The 20209-nt window shown below is 40.0% G+C and overlaps 1 protein-coding gene across 1 annotated transcript in view; it reads right to left on the bottom strand.

Moving 5' to 3' along the window:
• Positions 1–4141: 4141 nt before the first annotated feature.
• ap4e1 (adaptor related protein complex 4 subunit epsilon 1) overlaps positions 4142–20209 on the bottom strand; it is a 78820-nt gene continuing 62752 nt past the window's right edge. Inside the window, exons 18-21 of the mRNA XM_063065984.1 lie at positions 12464–13057; positions 11181–11371; positions 9541–9701; positions 4142–5488 (exon numbers count right to left, since the gene is read on the bottom strand). Coding sequence (XP_062922054.1) covers positions 5328–5488; positions 9541–9701; positions 11181–11371; positions 12464–13057 — 1107 coding nt within the window. The 3' untranslated portion in view covers positions 4142–5327. The remainder of the gene's footprint in view (positions 5489–9540; positions 9702–11180; positions 11372–12463; positions 13058–20209) is intronic.

The raw sequence follows: 20209 nt of genomic DNA, 5'->3' as shown, positions 1-20209 counted from the left end.
CCAGATACGGAGTAACCAGAATGAAAAATACCTTTATGATAGATAAATGGGAACTTAAAATAGCATTATGGCTTTAAAAAAAACAATTGCAGATAGAATTATTTACTGATATACAGTGCGGAATAGGCCCTTCGAGCTGTGCTGCCCAGCAACCCCTAATATAACCCTAGCCTAATCACTGGACAACTTACTATGACCAATTCACCTATCAACTGGTACACTTATAAATTAGGGGCAACATAGTAATAAAAAAAAAACAGGATTTTTCAGAAAAGCACACACGATATTTGATTATAACTTCTTGCATAGTAGGAAGGGAGCATCAGGATCCAGGTATACAAGTTGAAAAAAAATCAACTAATAATTTATGGTACCAGTCCAATTAAGCTTAAGGATCAGCAGTCCTCTAATCTATCGTATACTGGCTTAAATTATAAAGAATAATGGCAGAAGAGTTAGAAGAAATTATTTATTTTGAGAAGTTCATAAAATACAGGATTAATTTTAAATCTCTTTTAAGTAGTGTGTGTACTTTTTACACAGAAAAGCCGCAGAGATTTGTGCTGTTAGGAGAGTATCAAGAATCAATTTTAACACATTTCCCATTGCTTTGAACAAAAGAGATAGAAATTGATACCAAAGATTCATGTCAGAATTTCAGACCAATATACTTTGACTTGTTCATCAGAAGAGGGTAAAAAGTTATTCATATGCATGTTCCATCAAAGATGTGGGATTTTCGTATGACGTTTTCATTACTGCTCATTATGCTGCTGGTATCCAGGGTGGCAATGAAGATCCTCCATTTCCGCTCGTCCTTGGCCATATTCAGTTGCACACAGATGTAGAAGGATTCTTCATTGCTGTTTCCGTAACAATTTTTTTGATCAGTCGGAGGTTGTTAGCCTTGAGCTGAATCCCTAAAACCTAGAGGACCGGTGGACCACTCTTAGTCTGGCCTCTACCCTTTGACCTGTTTGACATGGGTGACCCTACCAAGAGCCAAATCTTAAAGCCCTGACACCAACCAAATTAGCTCTCTGGGTCATTGAGGTACGCAAGCCTCCAAACCCCGACATGGTCATAACCCTGTTGGATGTTCACATGACATCTTCTAACCCATAAAATACTGTACAAAATTCAAGGGATTTACAATCCTCCAAAACCTTAACACATGGTATGGAATGCTAGGGTACTGTTTTTACATTTGATTGAATGACAACTTCAGTATAGCACAACCAGCACTTCTTCAAAAAGTAATGTTAACTACGACTGATTTAATACTTCTGCTTCACTATTTTAAATGTGTTCCTAATGTTTTTAAGAACGTAATTTAATCTGCCATTTCAGCTGCATAAATCCAGATTTAATTCTTCTCAGAGTGTCTATAGAGAGACAGCATATTCTCACGGTGGGCATAGAGGTTGCTGCTGAGTGCTGTGATTTCATCCCACATCTCAAATGTACACTGCTAGGTTAATTGGTGATGGTAAGCTACCTCCGTTTAGGTTAATGGCAAAAAGAATCAAAGGGTTATGATAAGCATGAATGAGGAAAAAGCAAGTTGCAGTGTTACAGGGGGTTAAAGAGAGAATGGAATTAGAGGGGATGTTTCATTGGGAAACTGAGAAATTTTATCATTTCTCAGCAGAGACAAAGGAACGCATGCATATCCTTGGTATTCATGATTGAGATGTTTAGATTTCCTTTCCTCTTGAATTCGACCACAAAAATGAGGGCATTTTGCAAAATAAATTCGCAGCACAACTGGTTGGACAATTCATCTCTCCCTCGCTGGTCTTGATGGCAGCTGGTTCATTAGTCTGTGCATTTCCATGTTCCCACATGAGAAAACTCAATCTGAGATAGAGTAGTATGCATCCATTTAACAGATTCTGAAAATTACTGATAACAATACTTGTACCTTCCTGTACATTTAGCATCTACCTTTCACAAAGAGCACCCACATCTGTGCTGCCTATCAAATACATGTCTATATTAATCCCATTAACTATAACTTGGTCTGTGGGCATCCCCTGCTTTGGCAATTCCAGTACTTGCCTAGATAGATTACCTTACAAATACTTGCCTCTACCAACCAATCAGGTAGCGTGTTCCAGATTCCATCTGTCCTCAAGGTGAAAAAGTTCCTTAGATTCCCTCTAATTCTCTAACCTCTTGCTGTAAATGTTCACCCTTTAATTTCAGATACAATTGCTAGGGAGAAAAAAAATTCCTACCATCCTATCTTTGCTCCTCATAATTTTGTGTTATTTCATTGAGGTTCTCCCTAGCCTCCCCCATTCTATGGAAAGCAAACCCAGTGCAACCAGTCTCTCTTCATAAATTAAACGCTCCATCCCAGGCAAGATTCTTGTGAACAACAGGAATTCTGCAGATGCTGGAAATTCAAGCAACACACATAAAAGTTGCTGGTGAACACAGCAGGCCAGGTGATCCTTGTGAGTCTTCTTTGCAGCCGCTCCAGTGCATTTGTATCTTTCCTTTAAAATGATGAACACATGAGAATGCAGTTCTACCTTTATCCTTACTCTATTTTTAATGTATCCAAGTAGCTATGTCTATGGAAAAGGTATAGATAAACTGCAGCGCCACGCAAATAAATCATGAGTGCAATTATTGAAACTGATTTCACTTGTTGCAAACACCAAAATGTAGCATCAAAAGGTTTGGACCACATTGTTCTAAATAAATATATAAGCAGAAACACAGAAAGAGATGTCGGCCACTTAGCCCCTCAAACCTTCACTACCATGGCAAATCTACACTGGTCTGGACTCTCCTTTTGTGATAATTCCCCAATACCATTAATTCCTCAATCTTTCAACTATTTATCCCCAACTTAAATGGATATGGATATGGCCTCCAGTCTCAGGGGCAGAGAATTCCATTGATCCATTAACCTTGGAGAACCTTTCACACACCCCAGCTTTAGACAACTGGACCCTTGTTCAGATTCTCCCACTAGTGAAGGTATGTTAACATCTACCCAATTGAGTTGCCTTAAGACCATTTTTATGTTTAAAATAAGGTCATCCCTCCCTCTTCTAAACTCCAAGGAATACAAACTCAAATTGTCTAGCCTTCCTTGATGGGACAACTCTTTCACCACAGGGATTAGCTTGATGAATCTCCTTTGCATTGCCTCCAATTCTTCCGTATCCTTTTATAAAGAGCTGAATGCCATATCCGTTTGCCTTAACTCCTAGTTGGACCTCTGTCTGCCAACATTTTGTGGTTCATGCATTTAAGCACCTAGATTCCTCTTAATTGTCAGATTTACAACAACAATTATTTCAAGACAATACATCTTGAATTTAGGTAGGATTTTATCTCAACTGTCTCAAACCTCTTCACAGAATTATTACCTAGAGGGTAGGTATAATTATATACTGTTAAACATGGCATAAACTTTCAGCCAACAAAATCTCCAATGTTCAGATAAATATAAACAATAAACCCTTTCTTTGCCTGTACTAGCCTTTACCTGAAGGACTTGAAGGTCCTGACTTGGACCCTAATTAAAGGTCTTTAACTAATGGTAATTTTAGACAATAGGCTATTCCTTTGCACAATTCAATGATTAAAAGATCATAGTTCAATTATTCATGTGTGTTCATGTATGACTCTGATGTGTGAAAGAGACAATAGACACGTAATTATAACCATAATTATCAAGGAAGAACTCATCCAAATTTCTAATTTCAAAAGGACCATAGCATAGTACAACTTAAATTCAATAGGCTGCAAAGTGGTTAATGAATCTAATTGGAGGCGAAAACATTCACAGAATAATTGCAAAGTACATTCAGTATGGCACTGTATCATAGCGGTTTAGTGCCAGCGATCACCAATTAGGGTTCAAGACCCACCGCTATTTGTAAGGAGTTAATATGTTCTCCCCGTGACCGCGCGGGTTTCTTCCGGACTCCAGTTTCCTCCCAACATTTCAAAGATGTACAGGTAAGGAATAGGATGAGCAATCTGTGAGCACGCTACGTCGGCACCAGAAGCATGGCAACAGTTGCAGACTGTCCCACCCCAGCAATCCTCAGACTGCATTGGTTGTTGATGCAAGTGAAGAATTCTAATGCAAGTTCTGATGTACATGACAAATAAAGCTAATCTTTAATCATTTTATATGTATATACAAAGTAGTTATATTGAGCATGGCAGTTATTAAATTACAGAATTACAGGTGTTTACAAAAACAATAATAAAACACGATATATTTATATATTATGTATGCACACATATTATTAAACAGGGACACTGTACCACTGGTACAAAAAAAAACACCTTGTTATATTGTATAAACATAAGGCTTTGGGTTAGACTTGATAAGTACTATAAATTTACATGCATTGCTGCTCTGGTACAGCATGAAAATACTTCCCTGATTATTATTTTAATCTTGACAACAGTGCAAGAAATAAAAAGCAAACTCCCTTTTTTTAATCTTAGTGCAAGAAATTAGTTAAATACTTGTAACAAATTAGTGTTACATCTAACATACTGGAGCAAAAAAAACTTCCCTCCCTGCACAATCCAAAGACAAATTTCATCTTGCAATTTCAATGCAGCTTGAAGTAAAATATGACTAATTATGCACAACTGTAAAAGGCCCACACTGTTTGACAGCTTGCGTGCTCAAGATCTGATGGTGTGAGAATCAAAGTGCTTCAGATTCTGAGTGGGTACCCAATACATAAATGTCTTCACAACACAGGCAGAATAAATTGATGTTCATTTTGATGGAACTAAGTGAGAACTTTCAAGGTTGCTTTCAAATATAAACATGCTATACATGCTACAATATTCCAAGATGCCCGGCATTCAATAAAAAGTAGAGGAGTATGATTTTGTCTCTCAGATCCCAATGTGTCCAGAACTCAATGAGGAATCAAAATATTGCCATGATTCAAAACATCTCATCTTATTTGCAAGTGGCACCAGCCAAGCTGTCATCTAGAATTTCCATACTAAAAAATACTTTGGAAATTATATCAAACATTGGAAACTGCTAGGAAATCAAATCTCAGAGACTCTCCAAAGATCAGGTTCAGAAAATTGCTGCTACTGCATTGCAAAACGCCTGAGGTTACAGTGGTTAACCATTGTCCTTGTCACATCATTATTCTGGAACAACCAACTTGCAGATTCTCTCTTGTTTGTGCAGTGGCCTTGGATAAGTTTCTCATAAAATATCACATCCACCTTGATTTCAATGAACTTGAGCAGCATTGCCAAACTAGTGAAAGAAATGCAGGCCAGTTGATTATTTTTGTCTCAAGTTTTTGCTGAGGTTAGATTTTTTGTATCACCTTTTGGCACTCGTACAGCAAACAGTCTGGAAGGACACAGCAATCTGAACGCAGCCACAGTGACAAAATCCCAGCGTGAAATCGGCAGTGAAGTAAACAGGACGTTGATGGAAGCAGTTGGCAAGCTACAATCCCTTCTGCTCCTGCAGATAAAGGTAAAAGTTAACTTGGACAAAGGCTCCAAAACCCTGGGATTACCTTCAATGTGTGTGGTAGGTTTGCTTTCCTTGACATCTATTTTACAGCTGAATGGGGACAGTGGCCAGCTTTCTGTGGTGAATTCCTGAATGCAAGCGAGTCAAGATAACTCTAACGCACTTCAAATAACATGTTCAGTCTAGGAATGATACCACAGCATTCCAGCAGGTGAAGAGAGGGAAGTCACTGACACTCAGCAGTACACAATATCCCATGGATTATGGCCACATTGGGTTCCTTCCAGGATATGACCGCATGGGGATTTACTGTATGTCATCTTTCCCTCCCTCACTAAATAACTAAACTTATTAAGTTTAAATATCATGACCTGATTTCCGACATTGATGTTAAAAGCTGGGCCACGAAACAAGCAGCTAAGAAACATTACTGAAGGTGGCTTTACAAAATGTTGGGCGACACGATAGCGTAGTGGTTAGCGTAACATTATTACAGCGCCAGTGATCCAGATTCAATTCCCACCGCTGTTTGTAAGGAGTTTGTATGTTCTCTCTATGACTGAGTAAGTCCCCTCCAGATACTCTGGTTTCTCACACATTCTGAAGATGTACAGATTAGCAGCCAATTGGTCACCTGGGAAGTCTGGGCTTGCTGGGGCCAAAGGGCCTGTTACCTTTAAATAATTTTTAAAATCTAACTCCTGTGTTTCAGCTGCTGAGATAGTGGTAGAATTGACATTTCAGTTATGATTAATTTTTTAATCACTAGCAATGTATTCACTCAATTTGCTTTCTAAAAGTTTGACCAACACACTACTCTTCAGGGCGCCCATTCAGAACAGAGATGCGAAGAAATTTTTTTAGCTAGAGGGTGCTGAATCTATGGAATTTGTTGCCACGGGTGGCAGTGGAGGCCAAGTCATTGGGTGTATTTAAGGCAGAGATGGATAGGTATCTGAGTAGCCAGGGCATCAAAGGTTATGGAGAGAAGGCAGGGGAGTGGGACTAAATGGGAGAATAGATCAGCTCATGATAAAACGGCGGAGCAGACTCGATGGGCCAAATGGCCGACTTCTGCTTCTTTGTCTTATGGTCTTTACATGCATACCAGACGAGTATAAGCTTCTCCTTTGGTCCCAGACAAGTGCATTGTCCACTGCTGTATCAGGTCTTCAGGATCAATAAGATTTCCTATTCAGTACCTGTGGCAAAGTGAGCTATCACGTTTGGGGACAAATATTGCGTCACCATTATTTAAGTATTGTACATTCACAATTATACAGCACAAAAAGGCAAAAAGAAGAAAGGCAAAGCTAGAAGTCACTGAGGAGAGAGGAGTGTGGGGAAAGAGGGAGGTTGGGCAGTCAAGGGGGATCGGGGGTCTAGTTGTGGAGACTGATGAGAGGGTCATCAGTGTGGAGATTGGGGCACGTGTGAAACGTGTATCAGGGTGGTGGGGTGAAATCAGGGTAGGTGGCAGAAAGAGACACGCAAGAAAAGGAAGACAGCAGCATTACACTGCAAGACCAAGCCAAATCCACCTTTGTCAAGAACACACAAATATGAATTGAGTTAATCTGAATTATTATGTCTGCTGAATGAGCAGCAGCCATAAAAGTTAACATGATCATGCTAACTGCATGTTGCTAATTATCAGGCACTTCAACAAAGTTAAATATGTCAAGCACCCAGTGTACTGAAAGCTCCTAAAAGCAATAATGTTTACCAAGGCAGCCCTGTAGATAATAAGGGGTAATTATAGGGTTTGATAAACTCTTTAAGAAGAAACTAGCAATAATTAATTGAGACCTTATGATGTCTAGTCAAGCACTTTAAATAGCATACAGCTGACATGTTATACTCACAGCAACAGAACCAACCAGAAACTCTTCTCTTTCCAAATCAAGAGGAAGTGTTTTACAAAAGTTCATGTCATGTGTAATTAAAGTATTCAATAATGTAAAAATTCTGAAAATGTAGTTTTTAGAATACCGAACAGTACAGGCCCTTCGGCTCACGATGTTATGCTGACCTACTCTTAAGTCTAACCAATTCCTTCCAACATAGGCCTCCATTTTTCCATTATCTACATGCCTATCCAGGAGTTATTCAATGTCCCTAATGTATCTGCTTCTGCCACCACCCTGGTAGGCTTCTCCAGGCACCTACCACTCTGTGTAAAAAAAAACTTTCATCTGACATCCCCCTAATTCTTTCCCCCAATCAACTTAAACTTATCCCCTCTCCTATAACTTATCCCCTCTCCTATAACTTATCCCCTCTCCTATAACTTATCCCCTCTCCTATAACTTATCCCCTCTCCTATAAATTCCTACATCCTTTCTTGGACTTTTTTTTTCTGGCCACAAATTGCCACTTAATGATTTTTGGATTAAGAAACATCTTAAGTGATTGCTTTTGACCTTTACTGGCCAAGTTGTTAACTTAGTGTTGTTAAGATTTTATGTATTGTTCATAATTATAATTTAATGATAAGTAAATTCTAATCAATATACTAACACATGGAAACACTGGAATGTGGGCATTCTATTTAATCTCCCAGGCCTCTTAGTCATAGTCATATTTTATTGATCCCGGGGGAAAATGGTTAACACTCTTCTAACACTCAATGAGATCATGTCTGATCTGTGCCCTAGTTCCACATATTTGTTTTTTACCCCCTTCCCCCTTACATCTATGGTTAACAATATTAATTTTATAATCATTAAAATATGAATTACCAATTGCAAAAATGTTCAAAACATCTCGTATTCACTACATTTTGAAGACTGGACATTTCAGTCCTAGATTCCATGACAAACAGAAAGTTTCTCTCTACCCCACTGGGTGCTTACCCTCAATGCCTACAAAGCCTCAATCAATTCAGCTTTAATTAATGAATGCCAATTATAAGAATGTCTCTGAAGAATATTCCTTTTAAATCTTCTCAACTTACATGTTTGCAAACTAACCACGTCAATGAAGACCTGGGAAAAAATCTCTGGCTGCCCACTCGATCCGTGCCTCTTAACATCTTGTACACCTCCATCAAATCACCTCTTATCCTCCCTTGCTCCAAAGAGAAGTCCTAGCTCTTGCTCAACCTATGCTCCTCATAAAACATGCTCTCCAATTCAGGAAGCATCCTCTTAAATATCCTCTGCACCTTCTCTAAAACTTCCATATGCATTATCTGCACACGAGATTGCATGGTCTTCTGTGTACAGAATACCAGGCAGTTGGCAGTTGAACTCCATTGGGGGACAATGAAGGGAGAGGGAACAATGCATGTTATGATGGGAGAGCAAATAACTAGTTATGTGATCTGGTCCACCATCTAATGAGAGTAACTACGCTTGAGCAGTGGTCCCCAACCACTGAGCTGCAGACCGGTATCAGGCCGCGAGGAAACATTGTGATTTGGTAATATGAAATGATAAGAGTCAACTGCATCTTTCCTCATTCCCTGTCACGTACTGTTGAACTTGAAACCCCCCAATCCCCCCACCCCCTTCAGCCGGTCCGCAAGAATATTGTCAATATTAAACCGGTCCGCGGTGCAAAAACGGTTGGGGACCCCTGCGCCACAGCAGCAGCAGATAGGAACCTGCCTGTGCCAAACACACCCAGTTGAGGAGAAAGGTTTGTTCAAAGGGCAGCAGAGATTCTTGTGCAGATTGTGAAAATACATCAATGCTATGCTTAGAAAACATTTTAAGGATATCCATAATTATTGTACAAAAAGAAAGAGGTCCTCAGATTGCCGATATTCTGATGTGTTGCAGAGTTTAGTTACATACCTGCACAAGCAATGTTTGCTGTCAAGGTCAAAGTAGTAAATTATAATTATAGCTGTCATTCCTAGAATGCTTTAATAATTTCTGTAGAGGAATAGCAGGGAGTATATTGGCAATAATTAGAAAAACAATAAATCTGACTACATAGCAACAGAAAAAGTTTTCATAGCCTATTTTTGTACAACACTGCCTATGTTATTAAGTAATTTCAGGTTTAAAATGTGGACAATAAAGAGACATTACCTATAATAGCCACAATATGCAGACTGAGCTCTTTCTGCAGAGCATGAAGTGCTGAAGTCAATGCTTCAGATGAATTCACTGAAAAGCTAAGATTCTGTTTCACATCATTGGAGAGTGAGAGCCAAAGGTTCCCAAATTCTTCAGTAGACAGTTTTAATGGCCTGGATACAGAACAGAAACAAAGCCAATCTTTTTATTCTTATAATAAGCTCATGAAATTATACCAGCGTAATCATTAAGCAAAATACTGAATTAATAGGATTTATCTAATTAAGTCAAAATCCAAAGAAGTATAAATGATCCAAAACTGAAAGAAATATCATATAGATTTGTACTTAATTATATATGTTTAATTGCAAAATATTGCTGAATGGGAGGAAGGCTCATCTCAGAACAGTGCATTCTAAGATGTGCCTCTTGCTTTCCCCTTCGTACCCTAATATGTCTGTTCTTGATCACAAAATAATAGACATTCAGCTAGTGTATCAACTATAGATTACTGCTCACAAAACATTTGCTAGAGACCAAATCAAAATCGTTTTAATGCAATGGGACGTTCTTTATAAAGGAGTGCTGCAGAATAAGCATAATGTGATAAGCTGGTACATCATGGACTGTCCCTCCCTACTATCAGTCATAACAACAAGGAGCTACTGTCTCAAGAAGGCAACAAACATCAGAGATCATCTGGACCATGCCATCTTCTGACAGCTATCATCAGGAAGGAAGTACAAAACCTTGAAGTCCCACACCATCAGGTTCAAAAATAGGTAATTCCCTTCAATCATTCAGAGCTTGACCCTACTGGCACAACCCTAATCACCACAGTACTATGACTATTTTGATAACTCTGCACTAGAATAATCTGGTTTTTTTTGTTCTAATGTGTTCTTTCCCATAACATTGTGTAAAATTATTTATGATTTTTTGTGAATGCTGCCTCTATGATGCTCTGAGCCTGTGATGCTTCAGCAAGCAAATTTTTCATTGCACCTGTACACATGCACTTGTGCAGATGACACTAAACTTGACTTTGACTATAATGCTATTATACCGTAAAACCATAAAATGTAGGAGCAGAATTAAGCCATTCGGCCTATCAGTTCTGCCCGACCATTCAATCACGGCTGATTTATTTTCCCCCTCAACCCCAGTCTCCTGCTTTCTCCCCCACAACACTGACACCCTTACTAACCACGAACCTATCAACCTGTACTTTAATTATACCCAATGCCTTGGCCTCCACAGCCATCTGTGGCAATGAATTGCACAAATTCACCATCCTCTAGCTAAAGAAGTTCCTTCTTATCACTGTTCTACAGAGATCTCCTTGTATTCTAATGTTGTGCCCTCTGGTCCTAAACACTCCTACTATTGAAATTATCTTTGCTACATCTATGTTATCCAGGCCTTTCAGCAGCCTTCAATGAGAACCCCCTTCATTCTTCTAAACTCCTCTGAGTACAGGCTCAAAGCGATCAAACTTTCATTTCCCGGATTATTCTTGTGAACTTCCTCTGGGTCTTCTTTAATGCTAGCACATCCTTCCTTAGGTATGGGGCCCTAAACTGCTGTTACTATCCACTGAAAATAAACATTGATAGGAAAAATAATGATTTTGGTTCATTTTAGAATTGTACCTGATAAAATCCTTCAAGAATAAAGCTAGTGTATACTTCTCTTCTGTACAATGACTGTGCTTGGGATGATAATTGATGTGCCCTGCAAGGGCTACCTGGGTACAAGGTTTCACCATTTGCAGACAGAGCTCACATCTGACTGAGGAATGTGATCCCAATGTGGTAAAATGGAAACTTGTATCCTCACCAGCCTGTAAAGACATTAAACCAGAGTTAGGAAAGACGGCAACATAATAAATCTGTAGTATTGTCACATCCAAACAAGAAAAATATGATGACATATAGCAGCATGTAACATACAGTGCTAGAGTTCCCTCTCTCTAATAGAGTGAATTGATTCAACCATCCAGTGGACAGCTCGAGATAAGAACAAACACTTCTCCTAAGTGCAGGCCAAAGAACTTCCAACAAGATTAGGCTGGGCAGGATACATGTTTTATCATGTATCTGAAGGACAATGTGTCATATGGTCAACTTCCTTCAAAACTCCACATCAGAAGCAAAATATGAACCGTACAAGTTCATATTGCAGCTAGATGGCCAGTATGATTTTAACACCCAAATCTTTCATCCTGTTTTTTACGTTATTACAATTGTAGAACCTCATATGGTCTAAAATTGTATTTTGATGCAATATTAATTTAATGCATTTGGAGAGATACGTTGGTAAAAGATTAAAAGTAGCTGAAAAGTATTTTCATGCAAGGAACGCGGGGATGTGGAGCTCTTTACTTGATAGGATGATGGCGCCACAAAAACTTCAATACATTTTAAAAGGCTGCTTGAGCACCTGATGTCCCAGAATGTCAGAGGGCACAACTTCAGAATTGAGGGACATCCATTTAGAACTGAAGTGTGGAGGAATTTCTTTAGCCGAAGAGTGGTAAAACTGTGAAATTCATTGTAACAGGTGGCTGTGGAGGCCAAATCATTGAATGTATTCAAGGAGGAGGCTGATAGATTCTTGATAAGTCAGGGCATGAAAGGTTACGGGGAGAAGGCAGGAGAATGGGGTTGAGAGGAAAATAAATCAGCCAGGATCAAATGGCGGAGTAGACTCAAGAACCCAATTTTGCCTCAATGTCTTAATGTTCTTGGCGACTAGAAAAGAGTGAAATGAATTAATTGCCGAAACAAGTGTTTTGCCTTACATGGGCACAATGGGTCAAATAGCCTCCTTAGTCATTATTTTTAAATAACATAGCTTACAAATTACAATTTGTGAACTATCTAAAAGTAACCTGTTTTTATTACACTATTCTAGACGATTACGTTATATTTACCTGCAGTTCCTCAGTTAAAGCAAAATTGACAGTTGCATTAGTAACTTCTACATTGCTGTGATTGGTAAAAAATAGGATTATTAACAGACAGTCTTCTTTCCAGACTTTGCAGAAAAACAAAGCTATATTTTCATTGGCACAAACACGCTCAATGTCTGAATGAGAACACTCCGAGAATTCTACTGGCAAGATTGGAGTCAAACTGTCGATTTGTTCATGGGCAGCAGAGGCAGAGTTACAATTCGTAGGCTGTATAATGTCAAAATTTCCATCTGCAAATAGTCCCGAAAAAGATTCCCTTGATGTGGTAGGCCTAGCTTTGATAGTTGCTAAGTTGTTATTCACGGTGCAGGTTTGATCAGGTACTTGGACTAGTTCCACCCCAGAGTAACTTGCTGCTTTCCCAAGTGATTCCACTTTACTTTCTTCAAAGGAATTACAACTTTCTGGGACATTATCCATTAGATCTGGAATTTGAGCAGGATGTGAAACAGTTGCCTTCTGAGCAGACGTAACCTTTTCAGAGGTATTTTGCTTCTCAACGTTCTTTGACTTTCTCCAAAATTTATGGGTGGTACTCTGAGATTTTCCCATCTGGAAAAGATTGCACACAAAAGACCTAAATAGTACATATTAAGTCTTTAAATCATTGATCAACATTTGCCAAGAAGTCTAATTTGTTTTTGACCTTTAAAACTGTTATGCATATTATCATGTCAGACTAATGCCTTTTGTCACAAGATAATTCTATTTAAGTAGCAGTAAAACCCAATAGCATACTTAACAAGATTTCAGGCAAAGGTAATAAATTAGCAACAGGTTCTGTTGCACAATTTCTGGTTTATTACAGGTAGAATTGCTCAAATTGCCTTTTGGATTCTGCTCTGCATTAAGTCAATGAAACAGATGATAAATGACACATGCCCAGAAGTAAAGATAGAACACTAAGACCAATAAAGTAAATAAGGAGCAAAAACAAATCAAGTAATAGTAATGTGAAGCTTAAATCAATATTTATTTATTGAGCTACAACGCAGAATAGGCTCTTGTGGCCACTCGAGCCGCACCACCCAGCAACCTCTGATTTAATCCTAGCCTAGTCACGGGACAATTTACCAAGCTACTAACCAGTACGTCTTTGGACTGTGGGAAGAAACCAGTGCACCTGGTAAAAACCCATGCATTCCACAGGGAAGACATAGGGACTCCATATACATAACATTGGAACTGCATTCCGAAGTCTATAGTCTAACTGCTACACTACCATGTCGTCCCATATCCTTGACTGAAAAGATATAAATTAGCTTGGAGATCCATTCAATTACCTTTGGCAGTTAATTCAGGTCAATTTTAATATTACCTCTAATACTCAAACTACTAAGAGAAAGCTTCTTGAAGTTTTGCACAGATTTTCAGTGGGGCTGGGAAATCCGGCGTTGTAGCCATTAAATAATAGTGGTTGCACAAATAGAAAGCTCTCCCTCTAGTGGTCATGCTGGATGCTCCATTCAATTTCTCACTAATTTCCTATTTGCTTTTGTCCTCAAAATATAGATCCCATTGCTCTTCCATTTTCTTAACATAAATGTTATGGTAAAGTTTTAAAATGCGCTTGCCTCAGCACAAATCATAATCCATGATTTAAGATTATTTGCTACTGTGAGACAATATAAGAGAGTTTATGTAGTTTAGTGTCTGTGTAAAAAAGTTACTGCTATTGCGCAGTTACTGCTTGGAATCAAGGAAGCTAATGAAGTGATCCAATTTTACGAGGGGTGATTGATAAGTTCGTGGCCTAAGGTAGAAGGAGTCAATTTTAGAAAACCTAGCACATTTATTTTTCCAACATAGTCCCCTCCTACATTTACACACTTAGTCCAGCAGTCGTGGAGCATACGGATCTTGGACCTCCAGAAAGTGTCCACAGCAGAGGTGATTGAAAAATTTGTGGCCTAAGGTAGAAGGAGATGAGTTATACAGCTCTCGTTACATGCACATGCAGTTCAACTCTTTCAATGATTATGCAGAAAGTTTGAAATTAATTACTTATTTCTTTCTACCTTAGGCCACAAACTTATCAATCACCCCCAATGAGTTATTAACCTCAAACTTTTTGCATAATCACTGAGTTGAACTGTATATGCATGTAACGAGAGCTGTATAACTCATCTCCTTCTACCTTAGGCCATGAACGTATCAATCACCCCTCATAAATGAGTAGTTCACACAGCCTATTACTTTGATTTAGAGTTGACAAAAAGCCGATAGGAGACCTCTGAGTATTTCTACATTCCTTGGTTAGGATATTACAATGCATTGCAGACTTTAAACTTGGCAGCCAATAATCATGAGAGATCCATAAACTGTAAGTTAGTCCTAACAATTACCTGAATGACGACTGAAAAATTTCTGGCCAGCCACGAAACACACATTAAACTCTTTGCCAACACCTTCAAAAATATTATTTAGAAATTTCATTTGGGAACTTTCTCTGAACTTTTCATTACACAGAGGGGAGGGGAGGGAGGGATCGTCGACTCAGGCCAGCGTCGGGCATTTTCATGCCTTACAAGGCGCGGAATGAAGGACTGTGTGGCGCGCCACTCTTCACACAGATATAGAGCAATGTGTGGTTAAGTGCCTCGCTCAAGGACACAACACGCTACCGCAGCTAAGGCTCGAACTGGCGACCTTCAGATCACTAGACAAACATCTTAACCACTTCGCCACGCGCCCACACTCATTACACAAAACTTAACTGAAATAGGGAGATTTTAACAGAAAATTCACAATTTATGCCCCGTGTATTTTGCGGATAGATACTTCTTCAGTAAATTATGTTGAATGTTATCAAAACATTACTGTGGTTAGACTGATTTAATTACTTCAGTCACAACAGCTTCACAATAATAGTGGAGCTTAGCTTAATCAGCTCCCCTTGCCATGGAAGTCAGAAAGTAATAATGCATTATGTGAAGTCATGAGGAACATTGTGAAGACATTCAAAAATGTTTCTTAAATGCATTTTCTTCCCTCAAACAAAAGCTAGTTCTAAGAATGGCCAGTGATCTGACCAGGTTACTTATTTTACACCCACTTTTAGCACAATTTTGTTAAGAAGTAGAGTATTACTCAAGCATATTACAAAAGGATATCGAGCTTAGGCTTAACAAGACAAAGTAGGTTCACTATCACACCACAAAGTTTATACTATATCTGTGAGTTATTTACCCTGGCCATTTTGGGTATATACTATTCCTCACTGAGTAAGCTGAATAAAGAGAAACTTCTCTGCAAGTTAGTTTGGTTATTTGGTTCAGAGTTCAAAATCCAACATCTCTCCCACCTCCGACTGCATCAATCATACCGGTGCCCAAGAAGAACAGGTTGAGCTGCCTCAATGCTGTGTGATGAAGTGCTTTGAGAGTTTGGTGATAGCTAGAATTAACTTCTCCCTGACCAAGGACTTGGGCCTGCTGCAGTTTGCCTATCACAACAGCTCTATAATTGATGTAATCTCCACTGGGATTTGGACCACATGGGCAACAGCATTATCTGTCAGACTGCTGTTTATTGATTACAACTCAGCTTTTAACACCATCATCCCCTCAGTACTAATCAACAAGCTTCAAACCCTGGTTCTTTGTACTTCCCTCTTCAACAGGGTTCTTGACTTCCTCATAGGGGGTTCACAGTCAGTACAAATTGGCGATAACATCTCCTCCTTCCTACTGATAATCACACATGCACACCTCAGTGATGTGAGCTTAGCCTGTTGGTGTAGTCTCTCTTTACTCACACTGTGGCTAGGCTCCACTCAAACACCATCTATAAATTTGTTGATGACAACACTGGCGGCAATGAGGAGGGAAAAAAAGGAACAAAACAGATGGTTGAGTGGTGTCACAACAACAATCTTGCACTCAGTGTCAGCGAAACCAAGGAATTGATTGTGGATTTCAGGAAAGGGAAGTCAAGAGAACACACACTAGTCCTCATTGAGAGATCAGCAGAGGAAAGGATGAGCAGTTTCAAGTTCCTAGGTGTCAACATCTCTGAATATCATTTACAAAGAAGGCATGTCAGCAGAGCAGCGATATTTCATTGGGAGTTTGAGGAGATTTGGTATGTCACCAAAGACTGCAGAATATTTCTGAAGATGTACCGTGGACAGCATTCTAACAGGTTGCATCACCATCTGGTATGAAGGCACCAATACACAGGATCATAAGAGGCTCCAGAGGTTAGAGACACAGCCACCTCTATCGCGAACACAATCCTCCCCACCATCAAGGACATCTTCCAAAGGCGATGCCTCACGAAGATGGCACCCATCCTTAAGGACGCTCACCATCTGGGACATGCCCTCCTCTCATTACTACCATCAAGAAGGAGCATGGGGGCTCGAAGACCCACACGCAATGTTTCAGAAACGGCCTCTCCCCTCTGCCATCAGTTTTCTGAATGGTTCATGAACCCATGACCACTAACTTGCTATTCCTCTTTTGCATTATTATTTTTATTGTAACTTATAGTAACTTGTCATACCTGCATGGTACTGCTGCCACAAAAAAAAAAACAAATTTTATGATTTATGTTAACCAACAATGGTTATGCTGATTGAAAGCTTGCATAACTTAATTATGTTTCTCAGCGCTGTGTAGGCCAAAGCTTTTTGATTAAATCTGATGAAATCAAAGTTTTTGATTCTACCACCTTCTCAGGGAATGAGGTCCAGATCCCTAGCAGCCTGTATTCTGATCTCTCTGCCAACCAATCCATTAATTGTTTTAAAATCAAAGCCCTCCGGTTCCTGACCCTCTGCTAAGAGAAACAGATCCTTCCTCTTTATTCTGTCCAAATTATTATGTCTATTGTTCACAGAGGACTAGAATACAAATGCAAGGATGTGATGTTGAGGCTTTATAAGGCATTGGTGCAGACTGTACTAGGAGTATTGCGAGCAGTTTTAAGCCCCATCTCTGAGAAAGGATGTGCTGGGTTGGAGAATGCTCAGAGGAGTATTATGAGAATAATCCCAGGATGAAAGGCTCAATGCATGAGGAGTGTGATGGCTCTGACCCTGTACTCATTGAAACCTACCGAATACTAGACATGGAGGATGTTATCCTTAGTGGGGCAGTCTAGGACCAGAGGGCACAGCCTCAGAATAGAAAGATTTCCCCTTTAGAGCAGAGATGAGGAGGAATTTCTTTAGCCAGAGGATGGTGAATCTGTGGAAATCATTGCCACAGATGGCTGTGGAGGCCATGTCATTGGGTATATTTAAAGCGGAGGTTGATAGATTCTTGATTAATAAGCGTGACAAGAGAAAACAGGAGAATGGGGTTGAGAGGGATAAGAAATCAAACTATCATTGAATGGCAGAGCAGACTCGATGGGCCAAATTGCCTAAATCTGCTTCCAATATTTTATGGTCTAAAACCACTTTTCCCTATAACTACAGTTTCGGGTACATTTTTTAAGTCGAGGCAATCTTAAAGCTCCTCTACACCCTTTGCAATCTAATTACATCTGTCCTATAATGAGATGAGAATGACACACCATACTGCATATACTGCACACAGAACACAAGATGCAGCCTAACTGGTGTCGCGTAAAATAAGGCCAAAATCTTTCTGCTCTTTTATGTCTCAGCTAACAGAAGACACTACAGGTTAATTTTAATTAATGTCCCAGTGAGGAAGATAAAGAATGGTAGGGTGAAGGAACCATGGGTGACAAGTGAGGTGGAAAATCTAGTCAGGTGGAAGGAGGCAGCATACATGAGGTCTAGGAAGCAAGGGTCAAATGAGTCTATTGAGGAATATAGGGACACAAGAAAGGAGCTTAAGAAGGGGGCATGAGAAGGCCTTGGCAAGTAGGGTAAAGGAAAACCCCAAGGCATTGTTCAATTATGTGAAGAACAAAAGGATGACAGGAGTGAAGGTAGGACCGATTAGAGATAAAGGTGGAAAGATGTGCCTAGAGGCTGTGGAAGTGAGCGAGGTCCTCAATGAATATTTCTCTTCGGTATTCACCAATGACAGGGAACTTGATGATGGTGAGGATAATATGAGTGAGGTTGATGTTCTGGAGCATGTTGATATTAGGGGAGAGGAGGCGTTGGAATTGTTAAAATACATTAGGACAGATAAGTCCCTGGGGCCTAACGGAATATTCCCCAGACTGCTCCACGAGGCGAGAGAAGAGACTGCTGAGCCTCTGGCTAGGATCTTTATGTCCTCGCTGTCCACGGGAATCATACCAGAGGATTGGAGAGAGGCAGATGTTGTCCCCTTGTTCAAAAAAGATAGTAGGGATAGTCCAGGTAATTATAGACCAGTGAGCCTTACGTCTGTGGTGGGAAAGCTGTTGGAAAAGATTCTTAGAGATAGGATCTCTGGGCACTTAGAGAATCATGGTCTGATCAGGGACAGTCAGCATGGTTTTGTGAAGGGCAGATCGTGTCTAACAAGCCTGATAGAGTTCTTTGAGGAGGTGACCAAGCATATAGATGAGGGTAGTGCAGTGGATGTGATCTATATGGATTTTAGTAAGGCATATGACAAGGTTCCACATGGTAGGCTTATTCAGAAACTCAGAAGGCATGGGATCCAGGAAAGTTTGGCCAGGTGGATTCAGAATTGGCTTGCCTGCAGAAGGCAGAGGGTCGTGGTGGAGGGAGTACATTCAGATTGGAGGATTATGACTAGTGGTGTCCCACAAGGATCTGTTCTAGGACCTCTACTTTTCATGATTTTTATTAATGACCTGGATGTTGGGGTAGAAGGGTGGGTTGGCAAGTTTGCAGAAGACACAAAGGTTGGTGGTGTTGTAGATAGTGTAGAGGATTGTCAAAGATTGCAGAGGGACATTGATAGGATGTAGAAGTGGTCTGAGAAGTGGCAGATGGAGTTCAACCCGGAGAAGTGTGAGGTGGTACACTTCGGAAGGACAAACTCCAAGGCAGAGTACAAAGTAAATGGCAGGATACTTGGTAGTGTGGAGGAGCAGAGGGATCCACACATGTCCACAGATCCTTGAAAGTTGCCTCACAGGTGGATAGGGTTGTTAAAGCTTATGGGGTGTTAGCTTTCATAAGTCAAGGGGTAGAGTTTAAGAGTCGCGATGTAATGATGCAGCTCTATAAAACTCTGGTTAGGCCACACTTGGAGTACTGTGTCCAGTTCTGGTCGCCTCACTATAGGAAGGATGTGGAAGCATTGGAAAGGGTACAGAGGAGATTTACCAGGATGCTGCCTGGTTTAGAGAGTATGCATTATGATCAGAGATTAAGGGAGCTAGGGCTTTACTCTTTGGAGAGAAGAAGGATGAGAGGAGACATGATAGAGGTATACAAGATAATAAGAGGAACAGATAGAGTGGATAGCCAGCGCCTCACCACTGCTCAATACAAGAGGACATGGCTTTAAGGTAATGGGTGCGAAGTTCAAGGAGGATATTAGAAGAAGGCTTTTTACTCAGAGAGTGGTTGGTGCGTGGAATGCACTGCCTGAGTCAGTGGTGGAGGCAGATACACTCATGAAGTTTAAAAGACTACTAGACAGGTATATGGAGGAATTGAAGGTGGGGGGGGGGTATATGGGAGGCAGGGTTTGAAGGTCAGCACAACATTGTGGGCTGAAGGGCCTGTACTGTGCTGTACTATTCTATGTTCTATGTTCTATTCTATCCTTATTGACCTGTCCTGCAATCGTCAAGTAATTTATAAATGTACATTTC

This window comes from Mobula hypostoma, chromosome 13 (genome assembly GCF_963921235.1).
Source record: "Mobula hypostoma chromosome 13, sMobHyp1.1, whole genome shotgun sequence".
Classification (NCBI taxonomy): domain Eukaryota; kingdom Metazoa; phylum Chordata; class Chondrichthyes; order Myliobatiformes; family Myliobatidae; genus Mobula; species Mobula hypostoma.
This window is presented reverse-complemented; position numbering and strand designations above follow the sequence as displayed.